Source organism: Acinonyx jubatus, chromosome D2, assembly GCF_027475565.1.
Source record: "Acinonyx jubatus isolate Ajub_Pintada_27869175 chromosome D2, VMU_Ajub_asm_v1.0, whole genome shotgun sequence".
In the NCBI taxonomy this organism is placed as follows: Eukaryota; Metazoa; Chordata; class Mammalia; order Carnivora; family Felidae; genus Acinonyx; species Acinonyx jubatus.
The window spans coordinates 13,977,319-13,989,839 of NC_069393.1; the positions used below are offsets into that span (position 1 = coordinate 13,977,319).

At 37.6% G+C, this 12,521-nt stretch overlaps 1 protein-coding gene across 5 annotated transcripts in view; it reads left to right on the plus strand.

Moving 5' to 3' along the window:
* Nucleotides 1-12,521, plus strand: part of PRKG1 (protein kinase cGMP-dependent 1) — a 1,240,511-nt gene that overhangs the window by 1,122,001 nt on the left and 105,989 nt on the right. For all 5 annotated transcript variants that reach the window (XM_027049866.2, XM_027049865.2, XM_027049867.2 and 2 more), the window contains one exon: nt 9,253-9,327. In XM_027049866.2, the coding sequence (XP_026905667.1) occupies nt 9,253-9,327 (75 nt within the window). The remainder of the gene's footprint in view (nt 1-9,252; nt 9,328-12,521) is intronic.

A 12,521-nucleotide genomic window follows, 5' to 3' on the forward strand; every position in this document is an offset into this window, starting at 1 on the left:
GACGTATCCTTAACAGTTACAGATTAAAATTGGAGAAGAGTAAGAAATAATACCTTATGCCAGAAACTCTTGCAAATGTTTCAACAGTACAATTACTCAATAAACAAATAAATGAGATTGAGACATTTCATTAATCCCTATGGTATGTTTCTACATCATCAAGGATGTCCTACACTGTTATTTTTTTCCGTTTGACCATTAAGTTGCTTATTATGTAAGCGCAGGCATCGCCTGAAGTCAAGTAAGTACTAAAACAATACAGGTCTGACTCTGAAATAGAATTTTAAAATGTCTAGGAAAATTCATGCCCAAATATGAGTGTTCTCAAGGCTGTAGAATTACAAGTTATCTTTTATTCTTTGGAGTTGTTTAGTGCCTTTGAAAATTTCAACGTATTACCATTAGGATGAGGGAAAAAAAGCAAGTATTAAAATTCAAGTTAGTCTGTGTCAGTTGACTAATGTAATAAGCCTAGTCAACTCATCAAGGCTCTTCCCTGGAAAAAACTAACCATACAGACATATGAGACACAAAATGTGGATTTTTGTTGCTGAAAAATCATAGTAAATGAATTAGCAGAGTTTGTCAAATCAATTCTTAACTTTTGATTTCTGTGGTAATTAGGCCACTTTGAATTATCTTCCACTTTTGGTTCCTTTAAAGCTTATAGTTATAATCAGTTAATGGTTTAAATTAAATGTGTATTATTTGTAATCAGTTTTCCTTAATGAATAATCCCCATGATATATAAGGATTATTGTTACAAAGGAAAGACAGACACAGATGTCTAACACTTTGGTGTGTGTGATTTTTCTCCTACAAATAGAAACATATATGCAGAATAAAAAAATTGATCAGAAAACTGTTTGCTCATAAAAGTGTAACTGCTTTCTCTGAAGTTACTGCCATAATGTTTTTTGAATAGATAACGTTCTTTGTATAGATACTAGAGCCTTCCTTCTGATAGCATTCGACCACTCTTCCCCTCCCATCTTGTATTATATTTCTTCTCTATAATACAAAGCTATAAATTTCTTTAAGGTGCATTTTATTCGTGTTGCATAACCACAGTTGCTTGAGTTGTTCCTTACAGATGGCATGGCACAAACACATAAGTGTGTCTGAATTGATGAAGGAAAGGATAGGTGGGTGGGCAGATGGTTGGATAGATGGATGGATGGGTAATTGGAAGGATATGAGTGTTCACTGGTTTTATTGAACTTGGGGCTCCTTTTCCCCTCTAAGGAAACATATATTCAGATGGTACTTGATAAGATAAACCATTGATAATTATGACTGTGGTAGTTAAAAAATAAAAGAATCAAACATAAGTAACAAAGAGCCTTCATTTGAAGCCACAAAGGGAACTAACAGATTTTCTTCATAAACATACCAAAGAAATGGAAGAATGCTTCTGATATCTTGGACTTAGCTAAGTAGCAAATGTCCCAAGTAATTTGAAATGCTAACTTCGTATTTTCTATAAATATACTTTTAAGGATTTAGGCAAGATTCAAATTACGGAAGTCTAATGGGCTGTAACCATATATGCTATTCAGACTAAGAAAGCTTTGTCAAGAGTTCAGATAATGCTTAAAAAATATTTTGCTTAGCACTGGTGAAGTATTTGTAATAGTTCCGGGTTTAAGATGTTACTTTTGGCTCATTTTGACTCATCATCTTTAACTGTTAAGAATAGAATACCATCTTACTTAAAGATATAAACAAGAATATCTGTTGTAAATATGTTTGGAGATTTTCTCCCACCCTATTTTGAATTTGAAAAAAAAATGATTTTAAGCACTTTTAGACAAGATCTCTGAACAATTTGGTGGAATAGAGGAGAAAAGATCATGACGACTAAATCGATTAATAGGTATTATTGAATGCATACGTAATTTATTATTAGAGAAAGTGCTTTGTAAACTGTAAAGTGAAATATAAATGCTGTCATTTTTGAGCAACATGATAATGCTCACCCCTGGTATCCGGACCACTCTTCTAATAACATAATAGCCTGTTTCTCTCTAGATGAAGCCTCATCATATCGATAGCAACCAAAGAGCAAAATTACACACTTTTTAGATACACCACTGAGTAATCAGCTGTGTTCAAAAGGATGTTTTGGCTTAATAATGAAAGCATCTTAATAACTGAAATTATTACCCACTGAGTTACTGTCACTATCATGTTCTGAAACAGACAAATTTCCTAGAATAAGAAACATAGCCTTTTATGATATTTCTGAAGGAGAATTTCTATAAATACCATTCTCGGTGTGGAAGGAGCATTTCTGCTTCCTCCTTCTCTCCTCTCCCTTCCCTTCTCCCTCCTTTCTTTGAATCCCTCTTTTCCTCTTCCTTTCCTCCCTTTTTCTGTCTTCTTTCTTTTCCACTCCTTCATCGCAAGAATGTTGGAAATACCAGCATAAAAGGCATTTTCCGTTTGCTCTTGCTACTTCTGTGTTCTCACCTCATAACGTTTTGTCCACACCCTTAAAACATTGTCAAGACTCATTAAAATTGGATTCTCACTAATACTGCCTCAACATGCAGTAAGTTTTGTTGTTGAAATACCCTGAATAAAAGTCTGTTGCTCATTAACGTCTTCTTCATTTATTCTGGAATTATGTCTAGAATGTATGTGAAATTGGCTCTTTTATTTCACAAGGCTAAAATATAACTCATACACGAATTGTGAGTTTGTTTATAAACAAACTTTGTTCTCTAGTCTCCCAGAGACTAGAGTTGTTGTTAAACTTTTTAAACCATTGCATTATAATTTCTTAATAAAACAGCAAAAGTCCTCTCCCTTAGTAGCCAAGAAATGTCACAAGACCTAAGTAAATATTTAAAAAGGTGTCCGATGCCTATAGTAATATTTTCCAAACGTCTCTTTGATGTAGGTCCACAAACATGGCAGGTGTTCCTTTACAAAATCTGTGAGAAGGAAGAAAAAAATGGAACATTCATGCTTGCACTGGGAATAATAAATTCTGTAACACCGTCAATTAAGCTTATCAAGATTCTTAAAATATTCGTTGATGAGTGCAGGGATACACAGACAGAGACAACCACTTGGAACTTACTAATACAGCTTGAAGATGGCACATTTTCTTAAACTTTTAGAGAAGCATAATGTTGGGCTTACTGTTGGAGAACACTTAGAATATTAGCAGGAAGCCTTTGTTCTGTGTTTCAAAAAAATGTTACTTGGCCAGGATTGCTCTCTAAATAAAGATGATTTCCAAAGGACATATGGTTCCAATTTCAAAGCCAAGATGATTGTCCTGGATATTTTATTTTGAAAAGAGATTCCATATGTCTAACCTGTAATAGAGAGTATAAATATAAATGTTTTTGTGCACAGTTGCCACACTTCTTCATCTGTCTGTGTAAGTGTGTGTGTGTGCGTAAGTGTGCGTGTGTTGGTGTCTGCCATGGATTAGTGGGTACTCTCCACAGTAGGTACATACAATGACCTACTCTTTGTGAAACTACTGCTTATGAGTTTTTAAAAATAAAAGTATACACTTCAGCCCTAGTATTAAGGTAGAAATCAACATAAATCACAGATGCTTTATGATTACAGCCCTATAATAGACAACAATAGAGCTCTGCAGAAAAAAAAAAAACAGTGAAAAGAAATATGCAAAGATATTCCCGTTAGTTATTTGTGGATAGAGAAATCCGATGGCTTCTTAATTTCTTCTCACAGTTCTTAAAAGTTTTCTATAGTAATAAATTGATTACATTTTAAATGGAAAGGATTTTCCTTAATTAGAGGGAGTTTATTTCAGAAGTAAATTCCTGTTGATCAAGTTAGGGGCCTTTGTAAATTGATGTTATTCCCTTCATTTTTTCTAATCTAGTGGTAAAAAAAAAAAAAGATAAGAAATATTGAATCATTAGCACCGCCTAGAAAATTAGTACTTTAAATCAAGGCCTCTTAAAACTTACACCAAAAAGTCACTTTGGAAATACCACTTTTATTCATTCTTTTCAAATGTGATACTTGTCATTGGATATGACTAAGATTTAACAAAAATGTCTCTAAAGAGCTCGTAACCAGTCTAAATGTGTTTTTTTTTTTTTCAATCAGGCTCAACTTACTTTTAAACTCATTCCTGTGATTAGATGCTTTCTGTAGAGCTTCGCCAGATGGAGGATTTTACGTTTGTATACTCTGCGAATAGGAGTTTGAAACTGCCTTTTCGAAAAGCGATCTGCATAGTTTTAACCAACCCTAGTGGGGTGGACAGGTTTTCTTAAGTTATAAAGGCCTTCATCCTTACCGTAATTGCCATCCATTCGCCCTCTAAATCTTTGATCACATCCTATCCTGCATAAAATATATTTAGGTCAAATAAATAGGAGGAAGAATTTTTTTTAACTGTTTGAACTCCCCAAATTACTCTGCGTGTCAAACATGTAAGAACACAGTCTGAGTGTATTTGAAAAGCTCCCATACTGGCTGTTCCTCTTCGGTTTTTACCACAGCGTGCTCTTTGTTTCCTCTCTGTCAGTGCCTTTTCACAATGTTTTGGATTTAGTTATATTAAAAATATCTACGTATTGTAGAGGAAAGAGTGGGAATGAGGGAATGCAGATTTTAGTCCCAGATGTGCTGCAGAATTGGAGTCATCTTGAACAAGAAACTTTTAACTCTCTGTGCTTAAATCTTACATTATCTCTAAAAACAGAATATCAACCAGATGTTATTGATTTTTTGCACAATAAAATAAATACTGTCTTTAACATTACAATTTTTTTTTAATTTTTTAACGGTTATTCATTTTTGAGAGGCACAGAGAGGCAGAGTGCAAGTGGGGGAGGGGCAGAGAGAGAAGGAGACACAGAATCCAAACCAGGCTCCAGGCTCCGAGCTGTCAGCCCAGAGCCTGACACCAGGCTCGACCCATAAACCATGAGGTCATGACCAGATCGGAAGTCGGACAGTCAATTCACTAAGCCACCCAGGCACCCCTTTACTTTACAATCTTAAACCCATCTCGCATAGGGAGTTTCCCTTGGCAATGACTGAGACGTTCTATGGGAAGGTGGGAAACTCTACCATTTAAAGAACAATGGCAGAAATCGTATTTGAACACTGATCTCCACTATGGGGATTATTATTATTTATTTATTTTTAAATTTACATCCAATTAGTTAGCATCTAGTGCAACAATGATTTCAGGAGTAGATCCCTTAGTGCCCCTGACCCATTTAGCCCATCCCCCCTCTCACGACCCCTCCAGTAACCCTCAGTTTTTTGTCCATATTTATGAGTCTCTTCTGTTTTGTCCCCCTCCCTGTTTTTATAGTATTTTTGTTTCCCTTCCCTTACGTTCATCTGTTTTGTCTCTTAAAGTCCTCATAGGAGTGAAGTCATAGGATTTTTGTCTTTCTCTGACTGACTCATTTCACTTAGCATAATACCCTCCAGCTCCATCCATGTAGTTGCAAATGGCAAGATTTCATTGTTTTTGATGCCGAGTAATATTCCATTGTGTGTGTATGTGTATGTGTATATATATATATATATATATACACACACACATATATATGCCACGTCTTCTTTGTCCATTCATCCATCGATGGACATTTGGGCTCTTTCCATACTTTGGCTATTGTTGATAGTGCTGTTATAAACATGGAGGTGCATGTGTCCCTTCGAAACAGCACACCTGTATCCTGTGGATAAATGCCTAGTAGTGCAATTGCTGGGTCACAGGGTAGTTCTATTTTTAGTTTTTTGAGAAACCTCCATACTGGTTTCCAGAGTGGCTGCACCAGCTTGCATTGCCACCAACAATGCAAAATAGATCCTCTTTCTCCACATCCTCACCAACATCTGTTGTTGCCTGAGTTGTTAATGTTAGCCATTCTGACAAGTATGAGGTGGTATCTCATTGTGGTTTTGATGTGTATTTCCCGGATGATGAGTGATGTTGAGCATTTTCTCATGTGTCGATTGGCCATCTGGATATCTTCTTTGGAGAAGTGTCTATTCATGTCTTTGGCCCATTTCTTCACTGGATTATTTGTTTTTTGGGTGTTGAGTTTGATAAGTTCTTTATAGATTTTGGATACTAACCCTTTATCTGATCTGTCATTTGCAAATATCTTCTCCCATTCGGTCAGTTGCCTTTTAGTTTTGCTGATTGTTTCCTTCTCTGTGCAGAAGCTTTTTATTTTGATGAGGTCCCAGTAGCTGATTTTTGCTTTTGTTTCCCTCGCCTCTGGAGACGTGTTAAGAAGTGGCAACGGCCAAGATCAAGGAGGTTTTTGCCTGCTTTCTCCTCGAGGATTTTGATGGCTTCCTGTCTTACATTGAGGTCTTTCATCCATTATGAGTTTATTTTTGTGTATGGTGTAAGGAAGCGGTCCAGATTCATTCTTCTGCATGACGCTGTCCAGTTTTCCCAGCACCACTTGCTGAAAAGACTGTCTTTATTCCATGGGATATTCTTTCCTGCTTTGTCAAAGATTAGTTGGCCATACGTTTGTGCATCCATTTCTAGGTTCTCTATTCTGTTCCATTGTCTGAGTGTCTGTTCTTGTGCCAGTACCATACTGTCTTGATGATGACAGCTTTGTAGTATAGCTTGAAGTCTGGGATTGTGATGCCTCCTGCTTTGGTTTTCTTTTTCAAGATCACTTTGGCTATTTGAGGTCTTTTCTGGTTCCATACAAATTTGAGGATTGTTTGTTCTAGCTCTGTGAAGAATGCTGGTGTTATTTTGATACGGATTGCATTGAATATGTAGATTTCTTTTGGTAGTATCAACATTTTAGCAATATTTGTTCTTCCTATCCAGGAGCATGGAGTCTTTTTCCATTTTTAGTGTGTCTTTTTCAATTTCTTTCATAAGCTTTCTCTAGTTTTCAGTGTGTAGATTTTTCACCTCTTTGGTTAGATATATTCCTAGTTATTTTATGGGTTTTTTTGTGCAACTGTAAATGGGATTGATTCCTTGATTTCTCTTTCTGTCACTTCATTGTTGGTGCATAGGAATGCAACCAATTTCTGTGCGTTGATTTTATATCCTGCAACTTTGCTGAATTCATGGATCAATTCTAGCAGTTTTTTGGTGGAATCTTTTGGGTTTTCCATGTAGAGTATCATGTCATCTGCAAAAGTGAAAGTTTGACCTCCTCCTGGACCATTTGGATGCCTTTTATTTCTTTGTGTTGTCTGATTGCAGAGCCTAAGACTTCCAATACTATGTTGAATAACAGCGGTGAGAGTGAATATTCCCTGTCTCGTTCCTGACCTTAGGGGAAAAGCTCTCAGGTTTTCCCCATTGAGGATGATATTAGCATTGGGTCGTTCATATATGGCTTTTATTATCTCAAGGTATGCTCTTTCTATCCCTATTTTCTTGAGGGTTTTATCAAGAAAGGATGCTATATTTTGTCACATGCTTTCTCTGCATCTTTCGAGAGGATTCTATGGTTCTTGTCCTTTCTTTTATTGATGTGGTGAGTCACATTAATTGTTTTGCAGATATTGAACCAGCCCCGCAGGGGATTATTATTTATCATTTATTTTATCACTAATTATATGTCTTTGGAAAGTTGTATAAGGACCATCGCCTTTGGCAGCCTCCATTCATTCGACATTCATTAATGCAGTTCACCTCAGAAAACTTGATGCTCTGTGTTCTTGGTTCCTTAGTCTTCTGTCTCTTCCTTTTGGTCCCTTTTTGTATTAGAAATACTTCATGTTTTAGCTCAGCATTCCACTTACCCTGCCCCCCAGATGAGATCATTACCCACAGGACTGATGTCGTACCCGCCCTGTCTCCTTTTGGCCAGCCTCCAAGGAAGAGTCAAGTCTCTCTTTACACATTTTTCATAAAAACAAAAACAAAAACCAGTGTGTGTCAAAGTGGTTAAGCAATGTTTAACTTTAAATCAACAAATACCCTATGTTTCAGGACCTGACCAGGCATATTTTATTATTTGATACTCACACGAAGCTTTTTCTGTGCCTTGAGATTCTAGAGGTTTAAAATTAAAATGTAATTCCTTACAGCTCTTTGCCATTCTCCATGCGTAGGCTAGACGTCACCGGGGCTTTTATGGTTGTCGTGAAGGCACAGTGATTTGGCCGGAAGCCGCAGTGTAGGTCTTGAGGGTATGAGGGGGAATGGTGGCCTCCTTCCCTACCAGCCTTCACGCTGCTGGGCTGTACGACTTCAGGTCAGTTTCATAACCTCTCATGCCTTTGGATGCTCATCTATGCAGTGGAGGTAATTCTGACTCACAGGGTTGCTGTAACGATTAAAGTGTGTGTTACTACATGTAAAATGCATTCAGTGGTAGCCAGCATATAAGCACCATGTAAGTGAGGGCCTTGATTGTTATGTGAGCACTTTGAATGTAGATTTTCCTTTTGTTCCTCTGTTCAGTTCACTGCTTGCCAGAATGTAGTGCACATAAGAGTTCTGGTATCTGGTTGCATTCAGTAATTTTCAAGGGTAATTCTTGTGTGTGTGTGTGTGTGTGTGTGTGTGTGTGTGTGTGTCTTCCTTTTGTGCCGGCCCAGTAATATTTTATGTTGTAGACCTATAATAGATGAAACTTCATTATATAAAGTCTGTACACAGTTCTAGGTCCATGTAGACTATGGGGTAGATTGGGTTTGCACCGGTGTATCACCCTTCCTGGTTGATCCTAAAGTCAGTATCTTCATCCGTCCAAAACGAGTTGACTTGCCTATCATTCTCCTCTGTCGTGTGCCTGTCTTCTGCATATGTATTTTGCCTTTGAAGATTAGTTTACAGTTTTGGCATGTGGAGATAATAATGTTTGTCTTTTACAGTGTGTTGTAGACCTGGAATCAATATATGTTCATGATAATTAAAAGAAGAGTGCCTACAGTAGGCATGCAGTAGGCATTCCATAATGGGTAGATCTTGTCATGATCCCGAGTAAAGTTGACCCACTTTGTGACATATATCCTTTTGTGTGTCACAGACTTTATTCCAGCCGTTCTTTGAATATTTCTTTTCACCAGGTCCAGTTCTAGGTGTTGGGAACCACGGAGGTAAACACGATGGAATAGGTCACCGTTGTCAGAGACAGTATCATTATCTGATATGTTTCTTAACGACGTATCTGGTTTAAATGTTTGACTTCATTTTTAGTTAGATCCTTTTAGATTGCTTCAATGTATCATTGACGAGGTAGTCATTGTTAGGACTCTGCAGAGCATTTATCCTGATGACTGTGTTTTTCCTTACAGCTCTTTCAAGCATTTGATTGGAGGACTGGATGACGTGTCTAATAAAGCCTATGAGGACGCAGAAGCTAAAGCAAAGTAAGTGATATTTTTTTATTCCTTTGACTTTAGTCTTGATTTTTCAAAGTTGATTTTGAATAAATAGAAGATTAACTATTTTGTTGGACGTACCAAATCCCAGCACTCTGACAGAAGAAATCACTTGCTTCAGAGGGGGGATCTAGCAAATTTCAAGGTAGTTACTACATAGGATGCTTCCTCTGTAAGTCTCTTCTTAAACATGAAATCTTAATTTGGGGAGCAAGATCATCTCCACAAGGGAAAAATGGTAAGTTTAAAACCCCCTATAAATAATTGAATGCAAACATTATTTCTCCCATTGAAAATACTTGATGGATGAATGGCGGCCACAGTGTGCAATAGTTGTTTGTGAAACTGTAGGGGAAATAACAAAGCTGAAGTATTTCCCGTTGCAAATACCCTGTTGCTCTGTTGCTTTCTCTTGAAGGGCAGAGGCACTAAGTTACCAGAATGATAGAGATAGTACATATCCCATTAATTATCCTTTTGGTATCTACTAACATAAATACAATTGTATCCACTTTAAACCTTTAACTTTTTTGAGTGAGATCTTGCCATTTGCAGCTACCTGGATGGAACTGGAGGGTATTATGCTAAGTGAAATGAGTCAGTCAGAGAAAGACAAAAATCCTATGACTTCACTCCTATGAGGACTTTGAGAGACAAAACAGATGAACATAAGGGAAGGGAAACAAAAATAGTATAAAAGCAGGGAGGGGGACAAAACAGAAGAGACTCATAAATATGGAGAACAAACTGAGGGTTGCTGGAGGGGTTGTGGGGAGGGGGGGATGGGCTAAATGGGTCAGGGGCGCTAAGGGATCTACTCCTGAAATTGTTGCACTAGATGCTAACTGATTTGGATGTAAATTTGTAAAAATTAAAATGAAAATAAAAAAAACCCTTAACTTGTTTGACAAAGATTTGAAATTATTTGAGATTGGCTTTTTCTGACAAACAAATCTAGGTTTCTTTTACAAAATGGCAATCTTTATAAGTCTCCCCTCTTCTGCCCCCCCCAAACTAATTCAAGTGAAAGCAATTTAGTAGTGATATCACACAGGACACCTGAAGGATTAAACTGACAAAAATTTATCAGTAAAAAGATAGTTCAGGAGCAGAATTTGGTTGGTTTTGTAGTAACCTCAAAAGCCAAAAAAAAAAAAAATTAATTGCTTTTGCCTTGAGAATCTAGGAAGATTAAAACTTTGGTCTAGAACGAAAAAAAAAATAAGTACTGTAATTCATTTTGACTGATAAAATTCTATTATCTTCAAAGCTGTCAATATATTCACAATTTCTTCCCCATATGGTTGCTTCTGTTTCCTCCGCTCTTTGGAGGGACACAGACACACACATCCGGAGGTCAAATGGCAGCCGTGTCTTTGCCAAGATTTGCTCAGGAATCGCACTAGGCAGGTTTAACGCCAAACTGCACACAGTCATCGGATTGCCTGTACTGTGGGTGGTAGATATTAATTTTCTGGGGTTTTTTCCTGCACTCGGTCAAAATACATATTAATGCTAAGTTTAGCTTCTGGTATTAGCACTAATCCTACTGAGATGGCAGAGGGGGCCATTTAAACTACCCTATCAGTTTTAAAAGTTATAAAAGTCCCTTGTTATTATTGGACTTTATCCTTAGAGGAACATTTGCTATATAAAAATTCATCTTTATAATTTATGTTAGCATTTTTTTCTTGAGTATATATAGTCGATTAAGATTACCATGGGTCATTCCATATAAATATGTGTCATATAATACACCTTTTGTATATATATAATGGCTGGTAATCTTGAAAATTTATCTAAAATCTACGTGAGCAACTGTGTATGTATTTTTGCAGTTACTAGAAAAAGTCAGACCTCTTTTATTTTATTTGTTTAATGTTTATTTATTTTTGAGAGGGGGGGCAGAGTGCAAGTGGGGGAGGGCAGAGAGAGAGGGAGACACAGAATCCGAAGTAGGCTCCAGGCTCTGAGCTGGCAGCACAGAGCCCAACACAGGGCTCGAACTCACAAACCACGAGATCATAACCAGAGGTGAAGCTGGACGTTTAACCGACTGAGCCACCTAGGCGCCCCATACCTCTTTTAAACTAAAGCATTCTGTGGTCTATTTCTGTTTCCGGCTAGATGTTAGATTCTTTAATGAAAGTTTTTGTGTAAGTCCTGTTGACCCAAAGTTGAGTCTGGTCACAGGCTTGAAATGGGTCAGTGATGGGAAGGCGCCTTGACTTACCTGTATCCTTCCCAGCGTCCTCCTGGCTCTATAAAGATGACTGTGCCTGCATCTCATGAACTCTGTGCATCTGTCAGGTCATTCACACGTGCTTCAACCAAAGACAACAGGGAAAACAAATACAGTAACGTTCAGATCTGACAATTACAGGCCAGGAAGGGTGACCATACTTCTCACTGGAACAGATTCTGTGTGAAGAGTACCCTGAACGTGGGGCCACAGCCTCGGGCTTTGCTTCCCCCCTCTGTCGTTTCCAACCACCTGGTCTTAGTCCAGTTACACTGCCTCTTGATGGCCTCATCGTACTTTTAAAATGGTGTTTCTGTGAGTTAATTGATAGGAGTATGTAAAAGTGCTTTGTGAATGATAAAGGGCTGTAAAGGGAATGTTACTGTTGGTGGAATTAATCACTGGAAGTATATCCTAGTGCTTTTGATAAATGGCTTGATTTATAGATAATTATTGCATATTGATTACATAAAACTAACTTTACCTGGCCAGGAACTCTTTACTCGTATGTGGACAAACTGCTCTCACTTCGGTAGAATGTCATGAAATTTCACCTAGCCTGGAAAATATCCGTAAATACCATTTTGATAAAAATAGCAACATTTAGGGGCACCTGGGTGGCTCAGTTGGTCAAACGTCCAACTTCGGCTCGGGTGATGATCTCACAGTCCGTGAGCTTCAGCCCCACGTTGGGCTCCATGCTGACAGCTCAGAGCCTGGAGCCTGCTTGGGATTCTGTGTCTCCCTGTCTCGCTCTGCCCTTCCCCTGCTCATGGTCTTGCTCTGTGTCTCTCTCGAGAATAAATAAATGTTAAAAAAAATAAATAAATAATAGCAACATTTGGCTAAAAGAAAGTTCAATTATGATTGAAGAACAAAGAGGAACAGCAAATGACTAGTGGCATCTAAGTGGCTCAAAATATTACTTGAACCATAAATT